General features: G+C 49.4%; 1 protein-coding gene across 6 annotated transcripts in view; it reads left to right on the forward strand.

Moving 5' to 3' along the window:
* Window positions 1-19,488, forward strand: part of TBC1D1 (TBC1 domain family member 1) — a 231,539-nt gene that overhangs the window by 201,844 nt on the left and 10,207 nt on the right. For 5 of the 6 annotated variants that reach the window (XM_030881028.3, XM_030881020.3, XM_030881024.3 and 2 more), the window contains 4 exons: window positions 1,851-2,009; window positions 6,774-7,018; window positions 9,057-9,216; window positions 16,697-16,866. In XM_030881028.3, coding sequence (XP_030736888.2) covers window positions 1,851-2,009; window positions 6,774-7,018; window positions 9,057-9,216; window positions 16,697-16,866 — 734 coding nt within the window. The remainder of the gene's footprint in view (window positions 1-1,850; window positions 2,010-6,773; window positions 7,019-9,056; window positions 9,217-16,696; window positions 16,867-19,488) is intronic. The other variant, XM_060299238.1, reaches the window with a different exon arrangement.

The following is a 19,488-nucleotide window of genomic DNA, read 5'->3' on the forward strand; positions in this document are numbered from 1 at the left end:
CTAAATGAAATTGGCTTTCTGGTTCAGATTCACAAATGATGATTTTATTATTAATTGCCAGGTAGGAACGTAAGGTATTTTCCTCAGTACCCATCTGAGTAGCAGCTTGTGTGACAGTGAGAACTTTGAGAGAAAACGGCAGTCAGTTTCCCTGGGTTGCCAGCAACGAGCTGGGGCACCTCTTCTCAGCAAGGGGCCTCTGTTTCCCCATCTGCACCATGTGCAGCATCATCGTATTTCCCTCAGCGGGTTGTGGGGATGATGTAACGTGTTCAGGATGGTGACGGCGCCTGGTCACCTCACAGGGAGTGTCAGCTGCTGCTCTTTCCCGGAGTAGGATCTGCTGTCAGAGACGGCTGGGGAAACTAGCAAACGACCTTCCTGGGTAGGCTCTCCGAGTGGCAGGGAAGGGTACAAAGGGCTCACGGTTTTTTTCTGGATGGAAAGGGAGATTAATCCCTGATTACGAGGCTCCTTTTCTCTGAAGAGCACTCCTCAGAGATGAGGAGGGTTTGATGTCTTATCCTGCCGTTTTCTTTGTCTCCCCATTTCCACGTTCGGGCCTTGAAACAGCGGAATCACGAACCCAAGAATTTTGATCCAAAACAGTCACTTTTTCTAATGGGGTTTGACCTGAGTAACATCATTGACTTTAAGAGGACGTTTCTTAGTTTTAGACAACATTTTAAAATTACTTTGAGTATTTAAGTTAATCACGTCTAAAACATTAGGTAGAGGCTCTTAGATCATTTTTCTTGTTTGTAGGTCCATGTTGAATGCCCACCAGGGCATGTTCATGCAGACTGTCCCCTGTGCAGCCACTGGCCCCTTCCTCCAGCCCACGCTTGCAGAAAGACGTCCAATCAGTATTCCAGAATCTCAGCTTTGATTTGGCTACTCCTTCCCCAACTCAAAAACATTCAGTGGCTCCCTTCGGCTACCAAATAAAGTGCAGGTTTCTTGCCCTCAGTTTTGCCTCTAGTAAAGCCCTTCCAGCCTGACTGCCACCTGCTCCCTCCTGCATGTGCCGTGTGCCCAGGGAGGCCTGTGGAAACGCTCTTGGTTCCCTTCCTCTGAATTGGCTTCTCTCTTCTTTCTCCCACTCTTGAGTCTTGGCACAAGTGAAGGAGTCCAGGAAACCTAGATCTCCTTCGTCCACACTCACCTCTTTGGATCTATCCCTTCTCTGAGTTCACTTTTGTTTTTTTAAACTTAAAAAAAATTTTTTTACTTATTTATTTTTTATTTGGGGCTGTGTCAGGTCTTAGTTGTGGCACGCGGGATCTTCGTTGGGATCTTCATTGCGGCATGTGGGATCCTCCGCTGCAGCGTACAGGCTCTGTAGTTGCGGCACGTGGGCCTAGTTGCCCCGCGGCATGTGGGGTCTTAGTTCCCCGACCAGGAATCGAACCCACGTCCCCTGCATTGGAAGGTGGATTCTTAACCACTGGGCCACCAGGGAAGTCCCTGAGATCCCATTTTGCAGTGTCATTTTACATGCTTGCAGTTATTTCCCAAGGACGTTAGTAATTGGTGCCAGTCATAGGGGTTCATGTCATTCATCAGTTTATCGCAGAGTCTAGCACAGTCTGCACATAGTACCTAGATATGTGCTACGAAAGGTGGGGGGGTGGTCAGGGGGGTGAGGGAAGAATGGCGGAGAGTGTGGAGGAAGGAAGGAAGGGAGCAAATACGAGAGAATTCTGGTTGCTTTATTTCCATTCCTATGCAGTTAATTCACAGTGGAACTAGAAGCTGGATCAGTGGACTGAAGCACAACTCGTTTTTATTGTTAAGTTGAATTCTGTACATGAAGCCCCTCTCTCTCTTTTCCACCCCCGCTTTTGAAGGTGTGCCGCGACATCACCGGGGCGAAATCTGGAAATTCCTAGCAGAGCAATACCACCTAAAACACCCGTTTCCCAGTAAACAGCAGCCAAAGGACACGCCATACAAAGAGCTCTTAAAGCAGCTCACCTCCCACCAGCACGCCATTCTCATCGACCTCGGTAAGCCTGCAGTCGATTTGACATGAAAATGGAAGTTTCACTCACTTGAAAAGTCTGAAGACACTGTCCGAGTTATTTAGTGCTCGGCCTTGAGGTTTAGCAACCAGAATTCGCTGCTGAGACTTTCGATTAACAAAGCCCTGGAGTCATCACAAATGTCTTCTCAGGTCTATAAAGAAACCTCCGTCTGCGCCGGGTGGCTTATTACCTCTGCTCAGCATGGAGGGTGGCTGGCGTGGAGGCGCCAGTTCTGACCACGGTTCAGTTCAGTGACTCATATTGATAGGAGGTTTTGCAGTCAACCCAAGGAACATCCTGGAAACACAGGTGTCAGAGCTGAGGCTGCGTTTAATTACAGGAGCCACTCCCTAGTCTTTACGGTTTACAAACAGGATTTATTAGAAAAATTGGAGAAAGGAGCTTGTGAGTGCACCCTGGGTGATTTTATTCTGGGAACGGGGAGGCGCCTCGTCTCTCGAGCAGTTTTAAAAACGCTAAGGTGGAAACGGTGTCTTGGGTACCTTTGCAGTTGCCACCAGTGGAGAACTTGTGGAGGCAGGCTGTAGCCATGGTGACAGAAGGCCTTCTCTCTTGTCAGCAGCCCCAGGTGGGGACATCCTTTCCTGCCTGCTCCGCCCCCAGCGGCCTCCGTCTCTGGCTCTGCTGACAGCAGGGCTCCTGGGCAACCCCGTGGGCTCCCGGCCCTGCCGCTTCTAGGGCACATGGTCCTGCTTCCAGAACATCCACCCTGGCTGCCGCCACCCCGGGGCTCCCCAGTCCGTGTTCTGGGCCCACCGGGTTCCTCCCAGCCGTGTGAGGTGCGAGCCGGATCAGGCAGTACCGAGGCTTTTCTGTCCAGCCACACAGCACTTCGTCAGGGTAGATTTCGTAAATGTCCCTCTTCAGGTCTGAGTTGAAATGTCATCTCTGGGAAGCTGTCCCTGATATAGCCTCTTCTCCCACCTTCAGGTTGGGTTAGGTGCCTCTGCTAAGCCTTGTCCCACCCTCTACACTCCCCTCAGCGTACTTATCACATTTACCATTATGACAATTATCATTAATGTTTAAAGCTAGTACTTAACTTTACCTTGGACCAAATGTTGGGTGGAGTTACTTAAAATCTTTTCTTTAATCCTCACAACACAATCAGGGAGGTGTTGTTCTATCCTTGTTTGGAGCTGAGAATATTGAAATGCAGAGAGGTTAAGTCACTTGTCCAAAGTAACACGGCTGGTGTGCCACTGAACAGTGTGACTCTAGGCCTGTGCTTGTAACCCCCCCCTCCACTGTCCCTTAGTTATGTGGCAGTGCCTTTTTATTGCCTTTCTCCCCAGTAGGATGCAGCCCTCCCTCTGTGGGCTGGACTGGGGCCATTTGCCATTGTACCCTAGCTCCTAGGACAGAACCTGTCACATAGTAGATGCTTACTAAATCTCTTGATGTTGACCGTGAGGCCCCGCACTGGCATCCCAGTCTCACGTGACCCTCACGGCAGCCTTGGAAAACTGGCCCTGTGTCCTCTTTAAGAAATGAGAAAAGTCTCTGAAGCGCAGCGAGGTCAGGTGTTGACCGTGGTCACACAGCTGAGTGCCAGGACCTAAACCCCCTCCGGCTCTGTGCTGCAGTAGGCCCCTCCATCCCTGAGGCCCTCTGCCCAGGAGCCCCATGCGTTCCTAGGAGATGGCTGGCTGGGTGCAGGGTGATGCTGACAGGCCGTGATTGCGCCTTGGGGACAGTGAAAATGTGAGGCCTGGGGCTGGAGCCCATTTGGCCCGCTGACCCTACGGAAGCAGTTTTGTGAATTGGCAGTAGCAGTGTTTGCTCATGTGGTGAGTAACAGAAAAAGTGACATGTTCCTATCATGTGAAATGAAGAAAAAAATAAATTTCGGGTAGGAGGTTGAAAGGGAGGAAGGAGCACACGTGGTCTCTGCCCCCACCCGGGATGGGAGGAGGAGGTGGGGACGAAGTTTCCTCCTAACTCCTCTCTTCTCTCAGTTTTCTTTCAGTAAATATTCCTCATTGTTCCACGTGCAGGACTGGGCCTCTGCCTCCCGTAGCTCAGATGCAGTTACTCTTCTGCAGAGGGAGGAAAAGGCCATGTCAGCAGCACAACGGGCTCGGGGTGGGGCTGTCCCCCGGGGACCTGTGTTTGCGCAGCCACCTTCAGGCACCGCCCTGCCCAGGGGCCAGCGGCTGCCACTCCTCTAGTTGGCCTGGAGTCTGCAAGAGGCGAGATTCGGCCTTTCCTCCTTCCCAGGCGGGGCCAGGCTGCACTCACGTCCTCTCTGTCCCTGCCGTCTCCCACCCTCACCCTCTGCAACCCCGAAGGCCAGCTGCAGCCCCACGCCACACCCCGACTGCGCCAGCCTTGTCTCTGCACCTCACTTCTTTCCCAGTCATGGCCCCCAGTTCGGATGCCTTCTCAGTGCCCTCCCAAGGTCCCAGAGAAGCTCTGTTTCCAGCAGTGCGTTTCCCAGGTGACATCGGTGCGTCTCTCCAGGCTTCCTCCAGGGCCAGCCTTCCCTCCTCCCTTGAACTGGGAGAGCCGAATATTGGCCCAGGTCCAGCGGTGGACCAGGTGCCCTGCCTGCCAGGCTCTGGCTCTGCTGGGTTCACGGAGGCCTCGCCTAGAAGTTCCTCCAAACTTTGCCCGTTGCTTCCCCCTCACCTCTCACCAAGGTGGTATTTGCCAAGTCAGTTGTTTTGTCTGCACTTTTTAATTTAGTCTACAGTGTGACTCACTCAAGGCCCAGCAGAGGTGTGTAGGGCAGAGCAAAAACAAATCATGTTTCAGTTTTTCTTAAGAAAGTGACATCCGTATCCTGGCCAGAAGAACAGAGTGCTTATTGGTTGGAGGTATTTGGGGTTTGCAAGGATTTTTGTTTTCCTGGCTTTTCCTTTACTTTTCTGAAATTAGCTGTTAATCTAATCAGGTTTGCAATATGTTTTCCTCCAAGGAGTGAGAATAATAGACTTTGTAGTTGGGCAGTGTTTTACAGTTTGTGAACCATATTCTCTAGCTTTGCTGGATTTCAGCTTTACACGGTCCTGTATGAACTTGGACACATTATTTCCACTTCAGAGGTGATGTGGTTTGCCCAAGTTACAGGCCACTACTCAGTGGCAGAAAGTTCTAGAACCTTGCTCTTCTCAGTCTCTGAATATCATGTTCCCTCTAGGACACACTGTATGGCTTTTCTGTGTCTTGGCTTTGTCCACTGCAGACCAACACAGCCTTCTCCTCCTCTGGTTAGGTGGAGAAACGCTGTCAGAGCTGGCCCCATTGAGGCAGGAGACAGTGTACCTGATGACACTTAGCAAGTCATGCTGGGACCTTAGTTCCGGAACCTGCCCCACCCTCTAGGTGTGGTTCCAGCACATCCATTTGTGCTGCCCTCAGGTAATTGTAACTCTTCTCTTCTCCGGCTCTCCATCCTGGGTGGACAATCTGTATTGCCCAGTATCCTGCCTTCTGGCTGTGCCTCCCATCTGGTCGTGGCCGCATGAAAGGCCATGGGGGAGGGGACACTGAACAGCGAGCTAGAGACCCCCTTCGGGCTCCAGGTCACCCTCCACCCTGTCAGCTGCTGCTCTCCTGGGTATCCCGTTGTCAGTGCCTCCCCTGGGACGCTGTCCGGCCTCTCCCACGATAGGCAGGTTGGCCGGGACACTGGAACAGGTCCAGAAATGGAGGGACACCATTGAATCAGAGAGCAGACTTAGAAACTGCTCCCTATGGCTTTCCAGCAGTGGGGTGACTTGTGCAGGGGGCGTTTAGGAAGGTTTGTTGCGGGGAGAGGTAGAGTAGCGAGAGAGAGATGAGCCCAGGACAAGAGATCAGGCAAAGACTGTTGCTGCCCTCCTAAGTCAAGTTCAGATAAACTGATCTGGATTGATCCAGTGCTTTCTCACGGGGCTGAGGAAGAACACACGCATGTATCCTCCTCCCTTTGCTGAGAGCACATAATTAAGGTGAACGTTCCCCTCGTGGCCTCCGCGCACTTCTGCCTCTGCTGATCCAGACAAGGCCGTAATTCTCACCTGGGTCCAGTCGTGGCCCCGGCTGAGCGCCTCTTTAATCAGGCATTTTTCTGCTCCCTAGAAACACACTTCCCCATCAGTCACATTCCAAAAGGAGAGGAGGAGGTGGGATTTGACAGGTATCAACCACACATGCCTCCTGGACAGAAGAAGTCTTTTTAAACTTTGTCTGAGTACCAGCTTTTTGTGAAAATCGGGATGTCGAGAGCGTTTTATTTTAACCTCTTGCTGAGAGGTCATTGTTTTGTATAAAAGAAAACACCTACTGCTCCCCACTGTGTTTCAAAGCACTGCCTATGGTTTAAAAGAGGAGAAATGTGCGTGTGGTGTGAAACACCTGCAGGGAAACGAGCAGTCTGGGCAGAGTTGATCGGGGCGTGTGCTGGAGTGGGGTTGGGTAGAGAACCATAGCTGACCGCTCCTCTGGACACTAGACTCCTGTTTAGAGGATAGACACTCTTCTTCCTGTTTTAGATGGAAGTCCAGGTATCTGCAGGCCCGAAGGCGGTTCTCATTTCTTTCACCTGAAAGCATGATTAATTGCTGAGTTTTTAATTGCAAGCATTATTCCAAGAACAACCAGCTGACCTTGTTTATAGAGCTGATTGATGATGTGATCCCACTTGGAAAGATCTGTCGCTTTAACCTAAAGCACATCAGATTTCTGGTTCAGTAGGCTTTCTTTTTTTCAAAATACAACAAATGTGTTTTGTTTTCACAGGGCGAACCTTTCCAACACATCCATACTTCTCTGCTCAGCTAGGAGCGGGGCAGCTGTCACTTTACAACATTTTGAAGGCCTACTCGCTTCTAGACCAGGAAGTAGGCTATTGCCAAGGTCTCAGCTTTGTAGCAGGCATTCTGCTGCTTCATATGGGCGAAGAAGAGGCATTCAACATGCTCAAGTTTCTGATGTTTGACATGGGTCTGCGGAAACAGTATCGGCCAGACATGATTATTTTACAGGTAGAGGGCGTTCCTTAAGTCTTTGATAAAGATGAACTCTAAAATGTTTATGATCCCTTTCCAGGTATATCTCAGGAACTGTCCCACCATCAGTTAACACTGTAACATCTGTCACTGCTGAGAACTTACTCTGTGCTAGGCCTTACACCAAATGTTGCATGTGCACTTACCTCCTCAAACTTCAGGAAGACATTGTTGATCAGCTCAGTTTAGAGATGGGAAAGCTAAGGCTCAGAGAGGTTATGTAATTTGAGCAGGTCACACAGCTAGCAGGTGGCAGAGCTGGGATTTAAACCTAGGCCTGTCTGACTCCGGAGCGCCCTCCCTTTTACCCTTTGTCAAACCACCTTCAGGTGGTCTGATTCCTACCTCCCAGTGTATTTGCTCCTTCCTCTGCCGGGGATCCCATCCCTACCCCTCAACCCCTGCCATCCCATGTCCAGCTCAGATATCACCTGTTCACGCAGGCGCCGTGTCCCCCCCTCTTCCACCCACCCTGGCTCGCTGTGTCACATGATCCTGTCTCATTCCTTTTGCATAACACACTTACTGCCTGAAATTATCTTGTTTCCTTATTTATTTACTTGTTTATTTTCTGGCTCTCCTTAGCATATATCATGAGAGGGCAGGGGTCTTACCTGTCTTGGGGCTGAGTCCCTAGTTCCTAGGCTAGTGCCTGGGATGAAGTGGGTACCTCGTCCGTATTTGTTGAATGAATGAGTGACAGGTGGCAGGTCATGTCAGAAGAAAACCCCATACAACAGTGTGTTCCACTGCTGCTACCACTGCCTTTCAGAGGTGGGGAGAACTCTGGATCCTGCTTTGAGGATATTCCTAAATGTTGGAATATGTGTTTACGTGTTTGTTTACCAGCAAGATACTCTGATTTCAGAGCCTTAGAAGGTGTACGTTAGAGCCAAGGACTCTTCCAGAGCATTGAACAACATGGCTAGAAATCCTTTCACCTCCACCTGTGTGTGTGGACCGCGTGAACATAAATCCCATAGAAGGAAGCCATCCCGTTCACTAGGAGATTTGGGCCTACATAACACGTGCCACACATGCTGTCAGGTTCTTCCTACATAACCCGGTTAGCGTATTTAATGTAGGTGCGCCTGCCATCGAAGAGAGTGGAATTTTTCAGATTTGTATAGTATAGTATACAGCAGTATATACTGATACAGTATATTACACAAGTCGTGTGTAGTATAGTATACACACGGCTGTGTTTGGGCTGGTGGCCTAGAGATTAGATTTCTTTTTGATACGAAAGAGCCACAGCTGGTACCTGAGAGAACTATGTTGTCTGGCCTCCCGGAAACAGTTTTTCCGTTATGGGCAGTACATATCCGGCTGTAGCGCCCTCTCCAGGTCACTGTTCCTCTGGGGTCGGGCCAGGGACTGCTCAGTCGGGGCTGGCTCTAGGCCAGCTGTGAGCCCCGGGACCCTCATGGGCTTCCTGCCAGGGCCGCATCACTCTGAGGGAGCCCCCTGAGCTCACGTCCAGCCCAGTTGGAAAAGGTTTCTCCATCTCGAGATAAACGCTTGTCAGCTTATTTTAACTTTCCTGTGTTGTAAACCTGAAGAAGTCACACTTGTCCTGCCTCTTGAGTGGTTTGGGGGGCGTTCACCGGGAACTTAAGGAACAGATACAGTAGCATCCTTCTGCAGAATCTGTGCTCTCACTTCGCTGTTGGCGAGAGGCTGCCTTTTTACTTCAGATTCCCCTGGCTTTGGGTTTTGCTAAGAATGTGCGTTTACGAAATGCTGCCTCAGGATAGATGCGTAGCTTCTCCCAGCCAAGGAGCGCGAGGGAACAGTAAGAAGAAAGGCCGTGGCCGGAGGAGCCCCGCCGTGAGCGCCCCGGGCCCAGCCCAGCCCCTGCCTGGCCACAGCAGCCCGAGCAAGCACTCGCTGGATGACGGAGGGCGAGAGCAGGGGCGTCTCAGGAGCCACGAAGAGAGTTCCGTGGTCCTTCCGCCTCCGAGTGGGGTGGATGCTGATCTCCCACGGTGACTCTGTGTGCGTGTCCCTGCAGATCCAGATGTACCAGCTCTCGAGGCTGCTCCACGACTACCACCGAGACCTGTACAATCACCTGGAGGAGCACGAGATCGGCCCCAGCCTCTACGCCGCGCCCTGGTTCCTCACAGTGTTCGCCTCGCAGTTCCCCCTGGGGTTCGTAGCCAGAGTCTTTGGTGAGTGTGTGTGAGTCTGTTCGCCAGGACCCGCGTCCTCGAGTTAGAGGGGAACCGTGTGTCGTCGCTCCGTGGTGACTCTTCTCATTTTTATACCTGGGTCTTCTGCAGAAAACAGGGTGGTATTTGTCATTCTCAGTTTAGTGAGTGAGGATCAGGCTTCGGGAGTTTCAGGACCTGCTTAACTTCTGATGGTCAGGGCCTCCCCTCGATGCCTTCTTGTGGGCTTAGATCCGCTTCCCTCCCCCCAGGCTCCCCCTGGAGCAGACTTGCTGCCGGCTGGGCCGAGGAGCCTGGCGCGGGGCCCAGAGATGTTTCTCCCGAGCCGTCTCCCTCGACCTCCGTGGCCCGGGCCTTGCTCGCTGAGCTCCCTAAGACTTCTCCCCCGGGAGTCCCGGGCCACTGCTCTTTCTGGGTCTCGCCTGCATGTTCTCCTCTCGCCCTGCTTCCCCTACCTGTGGCTCTTCGCTTCCTCTGCCGGCGTGCTCTCGAAGGCACCTCTGTGTCGCCGACCCACGGTCCGTCCTCACGAGCCCCCCGCGTCATCTTCCCACTGCTGTGCCCCCGTAACTGAGGGTGGGTCACATTTCAAACCATCTCCCGTTTACTTGATTTACTTTTCGAGAAGATTGTCTCTGTCAGAGTTTTAAATGAATGTTCACGTGCAAAGTCTCAAAACTGCCTTGTCAATTAGACTTCAATTTAAAAAACTAAAAATTAAAAAAGTGTAAAAGGCTGCCTTGACCTGGCAGGGATAGGAGCCGAGTGACATGCTGTGAGCAGTCAGCTCTTGTACAGTGTGCTTCCCCTGCTTCGGGATGAACTAATAATTCTGACAATTCAGGTCCTTTTTCTCTTTTTACTGTGGAGGAAGAGGTTATTAAAAAATTGATTGTCATCACATACCAAGTGGTTTTAAAGTACCATTTATGTTGAGTCACTTGATAGCTTAAAAACCTGTATTCTTATACTTCTTTAGATTCGTTTTTAGAATTAGAGACCATCTTAAAAGGATTGTTCACAAAAGAGAGAGTCACTTTAGGCAGCTTTGGGCAGACCACTTGTATATCTAGATTCTAGAAATCCTAAAATTTGCTTTTTTTAAAAAAATAAATTTATTCTAGGCTGGATTGGGTCTTTGCTGCTGTGCGCGGGCTTTCTCTAGTTGTGGTGAGCGGGGGTTGCTCTTTGTTGTGGTGCGCGGGCTTCTCACTGCGGTGGCTTCTCTTGTTGCGGAGCACAGGGTCTAGGCGCGTGGGCTTCAGTAGTTGTGGCGTGCAGGCTCTAGAGCGCAGGCTCAGCAGTTGTGGTGCACGGGCTTAGTTGCTCCGTGGCATGTGGGATCTTCCCGGACCAGGGCCCGAACCCATGTCCCCTGCATCAGCAGGTGGATTCTCAACCACTACGCCACCTAGGAAGCCCGCCTAAAATTTGCTTTTTAAGTGGGCAGTGAGTCGTCTTCTCTCCTCCTCTTCCCCCCACACCAAAGTACTAGATTTTTATTATCATTTACTTCTGTCCACAAGAACTTTTAAGGAATTTACCATTTGGCTTTACTAGGAGAATCTAGGTTCTTAAAATATTTACTACTCTCCCCATTTTTGCATAGCTACCTCCCCAAATTGATTTTTTTTTTTTTTTTTTGCGATACGCGGGCCTCTCACTGTTGTGGCCTCTCCTGTTGCGGAGCACAGGCTCCAGACGCGCAGGCTCAGCGGCCATGGCTCATGGGTCCAGCCGCTCCGCGGCGTGTGGGATCTTCCCAGAGCGGGTCACGAACCCGCGTCCCCTGCATCGGCAGGCGGGCTCTCAACCACTGCACCACCAGGGAAGCCCCCCAAATTGATTTTTATTTTCCGTCCCTAAAAAAAAGAAAATAAGCACTGAAAATAATTGATACTAAACACTCTTTCCCTGGTTAAACAAATCATTAGTGAGATTCATGAAGGTTTTATACCATAGTTTTTTTAAAAAGTCCTCAAAATTACCTGCTTAGTTTACCAAAAAAGAGTCACAGAAACTACAAGATGTTTAGCTGTAGGCTTCAGTCTTTCTTGCCAAACATTTCTGTGTTTCTTACTTTTCTTACTCTGGAAATGAAAAGAAAATCATTAGTCTGCTTCACTTTTTCTCCTGATTCTTTACTGTGTTTTTTTCGAAAGGGTAATGGAGAGCAGTGAAGATTGAAAGGGGGAGGAGGGAGTGTTATTAGATGGTTTGAAAACAGCTCAAGCATTGAATTACACTGTTTGTGAAGAAAACTCTACAGAGGGGGCTGAGCAGGAAGGGCCGAAGGGTCAGCGCCGAGTGTCACTGCCCCGGCTGCAGGCACGGAAGCTGCTGCTGCCCAGAGTTCTGGGCTCTAGGGCCGTAAAGCTCTGGGGGAAGAGCTCTTTCCTCACTGCAGAAGTGGGTAAGAGGCATTAACAGCAATCAGACAGACAAAATCTGCTTTGGAAATGACAGCGCTTGTGTTGCAGAATATTCAGAACTCTCTGAAGCTCATCCTCATGACGTCGTAAGTAAAGCTGAAGCCAGTGAAAGCAGGGTCTTCTTCTCGATATTATGTAGTCAGAGGTGGGTCTTGGAGTTTCTTGTACATTATGCATAACGATGCCAGTCTCTGTGAGTCCTGGAGCCCACAGACCCCCGCTGCACTGGGTGGGTTCGTGTCTAGCTGGCTAAGGGCTCAGGGCTCCTGAGATTATAGGCAGGAAGTGGGGACTCAAGACAGCGCTGTGTTGTGAGGTCATTCCATCTATCAGTAGTTAAAAGTGAACCATTTTATTGGTAAGGTCCATAGAAAAGATAGGTTTTTTTAAAAACCATTTCTGTATTTAGCATCGGTGACTTAGCTCCGCATTGGTGGGTAGCTTCGTTTTAAATCCCAAAGCCTGCCGTTCATACATATACTGTAGGCTTTTTTGGCCTGGGGTCCATTTCATTATAGGCCCTTAGGCCTGGATCAAACCTAAAAACAGGTGGACTTCTGTTAACTATTCACTATTTTATATGTAAGTAACGCAGTCAACATAGCTCATATATAGATTAATAGCTTACCTCGAACTAAGTATACGCTACTTGGAGGGACAGCTGCCAGTGATGCCCGTGCCTCGACCTTTACATGGTAATTAACCACCTCTTCTGGATGTCAGGTGTCACATAGTGTAAAATCGCCGCCTCCTGTATTTTTCCGGTCTGGGTGTAGAGGGGTCCTGGGAGAGATGCTTGTTCTGTTCACCTCCTGATGTCTGCCTTTGGGGGAAGAAACTCTGGAAAATAGGACCTGCCTTGCTCCTGCTGGAGGTGGTGGCTGTGCTGTTATTAGGCTCCTGACGTTTTCTATAGGAGGGGCTGCCAAGTAGCTGAGAGAGGAGGTAGAATCTAAAGATCAGGGTTTGGCCAAACACAGAAGCCACCTGTAATGTGGGGAGGGGTTCCGAGAGGCTTCAGGACTAAACTAGCCTGGGGAAACAAGACTGTTGTGGGTGGCCAGGGAAAAGGGCTGTTCCGGGTAACGCGATACAGCGGTAATGAAGTGAGTCTTTGCCCAGTCTGCGCTGTCATCTTACCGCAAGGCTGTCAGCATCCTTCATCTCTCTCCTGCCTGTTCTGGTGAAATGTGGGGATATCACGCTGGAGGACCGCAGCCTCCCAGAGAAAGTTCAGGAGAGGGCTGGCCCGCGACAGAGACAAACGTAGCTGGAAAAGGGATGTAGGATAAGTTCACCTCCTGGCCGTGTGCTTTGCCTTGGTCATTTCCCCCCATAGGAAAATGGGGCACTTCTAATGTCGTGGGGAGTTTCAGGTAGAGTTCCCATACATGTTACCATGATAGCAGGCTTGCCGAAGTGTCTTCAAAGCAGTTATTTGTGGCGTTCCCAGCAAACAATTTGCAAAGTGGTGGAGTCAGCTGAATTTAAGGTTCCCTCTACTGCCTGCCTGATGAACCCCTTTGCCTGTTTCTAGGTGGGCTTAAAAAAGGAGAGAAGGAAAGTCGGCCACAGCGTTGTGAGCTGGGCTCCTGCCGCGCTGCTGAAAGACTTAGCAGCTCACTTCCTTGTGCAGTGATTTTCAAATGAGGGAAGTCAACTCACTTTTCCAAGGAGACTATTGTTTAAAATAAATTTTTTTAATTCTAGTATGTAAATGTATAGGGATTGGGAAATGGGCAAAAATGACAGTAATTGGGTTGGGGCAGTGGGTTTATAGGTAACCTTTTTCTTTACTATTATTTAAAAATTACTTAATTTTTAAAACTTGCAGAGGGAGAAAAAGGTGTGCTAATTGTCTCTGAGGGATACAGATGCTGCCCCTTAGGGCAGATAAATAGTAGTAGATAAATAGTAGTAGTCAGATAAATGTAGGAGCCCCTTCTCAGCAAAGCTTTGAGGGGTCCTTCCTTCAATCCTTCAGACACATTCCTCAATCATGTCCCGAAAGGCAGTCCTTATTTGAAGCCTCCTTAGTCTAACAGAAGCTTCTGGGTCTGAGCTCTCCCAGCCTCACTCGTGCAGACCACTGGCCGGCTTGTCGTCAGAAGGATGGGCACCTGGGGCGGGCCTCCAGGAGTGCTGGTGAGTCAGGCATCTTGCCGCTGGCAGCATGCACAGGGGCGTCTGCTGCTGGGAATCAGCATGGTCTTGTCAGTGGCTCTTAAAAGGTGGCTTTTCTCCATCTAAAGTTAACTAGCCCTTCCTTGCAAGGCTCAGATCCGTAACCGGGGTCTCACTGGCATCATCTCCCAACCAAGGAATACGCTGACCTACTCAGGAACGAGGAAGAGAAGGCCTTCTGTGCCCCTGGTGTGTGCTCGCTGGTAAAGGTAGAATGGCCTGGCCCCATGACCAGGGCTCCTGCCTTACCTACTCTTGCGGGCTCCTGCACACGCTGTGTGCTTTCACACCTCCGCATTTCCACCTTCTTTTTCCTTCTGCGCAGAGTATTACTCCCTGACTTCTTGACTGGGGAGTTTCTGTTGGTTCTTTAAGGCTGAGTTCGGCAGCCACCTTTCCTTGGGGCATTTTCTTCCCTTTTGTATTCTGTTTTGTTTTGATTTTAAGATAACCAAAAAAGAGTTAAAGAAAAAAACCACCTCTCCAGGTTTCCCTTTGTTTTCTTCCTACAGTTTGGAAAAGTTCAGAATCATAGGAAGCACTCTACTAGTCAGTGGATTTGTTATAAAAACCAAGATCCTAAAGGAAGAAAACTTGGAAGACCGTTGTTAATCTTAAGACTGCTGATGTGGATTGTGTATTTGATTGTGCTCATAAAAGTTCCCCAGTTGTTATTTATTTTAGCTGGCTTAGCTGTGGGACTATATCTAAATTTAAGGTACTTGCCCCAGAGACTGAAGATTCTGAGCTATATAGCACGTCATGGGTCTGGTAGTGCAGTCCACTCCCCAGGATCCCTGCAAAGAGTGCCTTGACATTGATTCTGATAGATGCCATCAGTTTTTATTCAGCTATAAATGTTCGTATATTGAAAGGAAGTCTTACTGTCTAAACCAAAGAAACTTCAAATTTACTTTGTTTTTGGAAATGTCATTTCTGTTTAAAAATATGTCTTAGTTATAGCGCAATCTTATTTTATTTTATTTGAAAATATTTTTTTTTTTGCCTGCGTTGGGTCTTCATTGCTGCGCAAGGGCTTTTCTCTAGTTGCGGAGAGTGGGGGCTACTCTTCGTTGCGGTGCACGGGCTTCTCACTGCGGTGCATTCTCTTGTTGTGGAGCACGGGCTCTAGGCGCGCGGGCTTCAGTAGTTGTGGCTCGTGGGCTCTAGAGCGCAGGCTCAGTAGCTGTGGCACACGGGCTTAGTTGCTCTGTGGCATGTGGGATCTTCCCGGACCAGGGCTCGAACCCGTGTCGCCTGCATTGGCAGGCGGATTCTTAACCACTGCGCTACCAGGGAAGCCCCTGTAGCGCAATTTTAGATCTTTATGTTTTCTGTAGTGGTGAATTGCATGGGTAGACTGCATATTTTTTAAATCAGACATTTCACAGGACTATTCTTCCATAGCACTGCCTCGATACATGTACTCCTCCCCCTAAGAAGTTCAGATTTCGAAGATGTGATCTGTTCTCCAGTTTATCTTACCAGCCCCTACAGCCAGACTTGAGGAGGCAGCATCTGTCCTTTTCAGTTGCGTGGAGCTGCCCTGAACCAGGAGCAGTGTGAAGTTGAGGGAGCAGTGTGGCCCTGGGCTCTCTGGGAGCAGCTGCCTGCAGGGCTGCACGCAGCCGGGTGCCAGGTCTGCTCACGCGATGGTCTCGCAGCATCTCCGGGGCTGACCCAGCCAGCCGGTGCTTGGGTGTCTCCCTTATGCCATCCACAAACCACCCTGGGACACGTCCAGCCTGAGCTCAGTGGCTTGTTTCTTAATGGCTTTCACTTCTCATCCCCCTAAACCACCCAGAGAGGCACAGGCTGGGAATTCTCCCTCTCACCTGTTTCTGTCCTCCTTGACTTGATGGAAAGTACAGCTTCTTTGTCCCTTCCATTCTCCTGCAGCACCCCCAGAAAAAAAAAAAGAGAATATTGACAGTTGCCTCTAATTAGATTAATGCTCCCATCTTTTAAAATTACATTTCTTCTTACATTATTATTCCAGTTGTTAGGTAACTTTCCCAAATTTAGTCACCCAACATTTAGTTATTAGGGCTGTGCTTGAGCCCCAGGACATTGGAGTCTCTTTCTGAATGGCTTCAACTCTGGGGAAGGTGGAGCCAGGGCTGGGCTGGGCTGGGCTGGGCTGGGCTGGGGGCCCACTTGCCCTCCCTCTCCCTGTGCACCGCAGGTGTGGGGATTGTTAACATTCACCAACCATTCTAAGGGAAAAAATGGCAAGAACTAGAAAATAACCCTATAGAGTTCTTTGAATTCTTCAGAGGGAAAAAATTTTTTATTCCGTTATTATGCTAAAATTCAGTATACTTGTTAAGTGTTTAATAATGTACTTTTGCAATGGTGCAGGCTTTTTACAGTTTTTAGAGATCTTTTAATTCAACCCCTTATTTCAAAGCAGAGGAAACAGAGGCATTTTCTTCACTTACAGCAGCAGAAATTAGGATAGAGTATTTATACACATCTTTGTGTATAAAAATATATGTTTTAGTAATAACTCCTTTGAAATCCAGAGAATTCCTGAAAAAATAGACTAATGAAAAGTTTTCTTTTTCACAGTTTCAACTTTTGAGGTATGTTTGAATTTAATATATTTTTGGAGTGAAAAACAGATTTATCTGAACCTGTGACAAAATTTTAGCAGTAGTTTAGTATATATAATATATGTATATTTACATATTTACTTATTATTTGCTATATTGTCTTGACAGCCCTGTGTGAAATACCAGGATCTTATAATTTGGGGTTGCATTTCCCACAGTCCTGCTCTTCAATGTGTGTGAAGGGGAATGGAGTGCCATTTCATCAGAATCTGGTCCGGCTTAACTTTCTGCTTTTCTGTGTTTTCCCAGATATGATCTTTCTTCAGGGATCAGAGGTCATATTTAAAGTGGCTTTAAGTCTGTTGGGAAGCCATAAGCCCTTGATTCTGCAACATGAAAACCTAGAAACTATAGTTGACTTTATAAAAAGCACACTACCCAACCTGGGCTTGGTGCAGATGGAAAAGACCATCAGTCAGGTATGGTTCAGTCCGGACCTTCCAGATGTGCCAGCGATTCTGGATATGCAGAAGCTGAATTTCCTTTTTTTTTTTTTTGAGAAGGAGCTGTTTCCTACCACTTTGTGTCCTGAGCAGCAATGCTCAGCTCGTGGGAGGCACATCTCGAATGCCTGTTCCGTGATCAGACGTGTGTCTGCGTGTGCTGAGAGTGTGTAGGTGTGATAACCAGCACAAACTATCGGTAGTTTCTTACAATTAAAAGGCGTTTGTCACCCCTCGGCGTTTGTTCTTCTGAAATACATACATTTTTATTCAACGTAGGCTTTTGTAAAATGAGTGCTTTGATTTTTGTGCTGAAATGGCATTAACTGGAATTTTCTAAAAATTTAACTTGTTGCTATGAAGTTGTGATAAAGAGTGTATATTCTGTAACTTTGTTCTGGAGAGCGTGTGTGTGTGTTTTATAGAGTTCAGTCCCGCATTCATCTGTGGTTCTAGTCCTCTGATTTCTGTATGCAGTAGAACTGCACTGCATGTATCACTCTCTCACATGTTAGGGGTTGAGGGTGAGGTGATCCTGGACTTGCAGCTCGACCAGTTGTTAGTGGCCTGGCTTAGGAGTGGGAGCAGATTTTGACTCTGTATCCGGAAGAATTTTCCAGTAATGATTGCTGGCCATGCAGGACTCAGCTGCCTGGCGGGGGGTGAGGTCACCCTTGGAAGTGTCCGGAGGCTGGATGGCGAGTGCTCCAGAAGGTGCCCAATGCAGAGATCCCACAGACTCAGCAGTCGGGGCCTCTCATTAGCCTAGAACTTACCTCACCTGCAAATGTAATGAAAACATAGAGCAATTGGGTAAAAGCAAATAGTGAAATAAAGCTTTTTTTTTTTTTTTGCGGTCCGCGGGCCTCTCACCGTTGTGGCCTCTCCCGTTGCGGAGCACAAGCTCCGGACGCGCAGGCTCAGCGGCCATGGCTCACGGGCCCAGCCGCTCCGCGGCATGTGGGATCTTCCCGGACCGGGGCACGAACCCGTGTCCCCTGCCTTGGCAGGCGGACTCTCAACCACTGCGCCACCAGGGAAGCCCAAAGCTGTGTTTTAAAAAATCCTTCTTCTGAGGGTTTCTGGTAGTCTGAGAGTGGTGGGTTGCACCCAGTTGCAGCAGTTTGTGGTTCATTTGCTGCCCCTCCTTAGGTGCTGAGCCCAGAAAAGGAGGCAAGTCTGGGCTGGAAGAGGGAGACGGTTTCGCCTGGGTGCCGCTTTGGGTCTCTGCACATTTCATTTGCCTACGTGAAGGAGCAGCTCTTTTCGTCTCTGCACTTTCTTCTTCAGTTAATTGAGAGGCTTTTACTTCCCTGGCGCCTTCCTCTCAGTGTGAACAGCTCTGGCTTGTTGACGCCCTGCTTTTTGCCAGGTTCTTTGTGACTCTGCATATGCACACATGGTTTCATTCAGTCATGACTGAATTCCTGAGAGGACAAGTGGTTTTAACCCACGAGCAACCTAGGGTTCAAAGTGGTTGACTAGCTGGCCCACAGTCATGCTACCGAGAAGTGGGAAAGTAGGGTTTCAGACTCAGGCCCTCTCGCTTCAAACGCTTTCGCAGCTACTCAGCTCCACCAAGTGCCTGCGGGTGTCATTTAATCAGAGGTTTTCTGTACTGTACCTGTGTATTAAGACTGAATTCTCCACCCTTTGATTCTTTACTTTCTGACATTTCCACGCATTTCCTCCCTTTTAGAGCTTTCATTGCACATACCTATGTTTTCTGGCTGCAGGGGAGAATGCAAGAGCCTTGGTTCCCTAAAGCCAAGTCTGTGCCCGTGAGCGCCCTGACCTGCCGCCTGGGGCCTGGCTAGAAGTCAGGCAGCCTCACCCATGTGGTTACCCTCTGGGTATGGAGCCCCAGAAAAAAAAAGACCCCTTTTCCTCCCCTCGTCTGTGAAGGATACCTACTGAGGGTGTGAAGGTGCTCTTTAATGTTGGGAGGATAGAAATGGACACAGTGTGGAGAGAGGACAGTTGTGTGTGTGCCTCAGTTGTTTGAGGCATCCGTTTTGAACTTGGCATGCTTTATTCCATTGGCTCCTTAACAACTCTGGGGCCCGGAGGGAGTAAACGCCCAGCACCCTGTACGAGGTGGCAGAGCCCAGAGTGTAACGTGCTCTGGGGCACCAGAGCCCATCCTGTGTAGAAAAGGAGCGTGTAACCAGTAACTGCAAGAGTGGTGGGAGCTCCAGTGGTGCTGTGAAGGGGCTGCAGGAGCGGGCTGTGCAGGGAGTGAGCAGTGAGTGGGGATTGGGGACCGGGGAGCTGAGGGAGTTGAGTTCAGCTGGGCCTTTTCTGCAGAGGGCCAGGGAGGAAGTGTTTCAGGCTTTGTGGACCGTAAAGTCACGTGAGGTCAGCTCAGCCTCTGCAGCATGAAGGCCACCAGAGCCAGTATTTGTCGGAATGAAGCGGCTGTGTTGCAGTAAAGCTTTATTTGCAAAGCATGTGGCGGGACAGCCTTGGTCCACGGGCTGTAGTCAGCTAACCCCCCATTATAGTACATGCAAAGGCACGGGAGCAAGAGAGAAGTTCTAGGTGCCGGTTCAGCTTTCCCCGGGGTGGGGGGGCGGGAGGTGCGGGGATTGGAAGTAG

The sequence above is a fragment of the Globicephala melas genome, chromosome 5 (genome assembly GCF_963455315.2).
Source record: "Globicephala melas chromosome 5, mGloMel1.2, whole genome shotgun sequence".
In the NCBI taxonomy this organism is placed as follows: Eukaryota; Metazoa; Chordata; class Mammalia; order Artiodactyla; family Delphinidae; genus Globicephala; species Globicephala melas.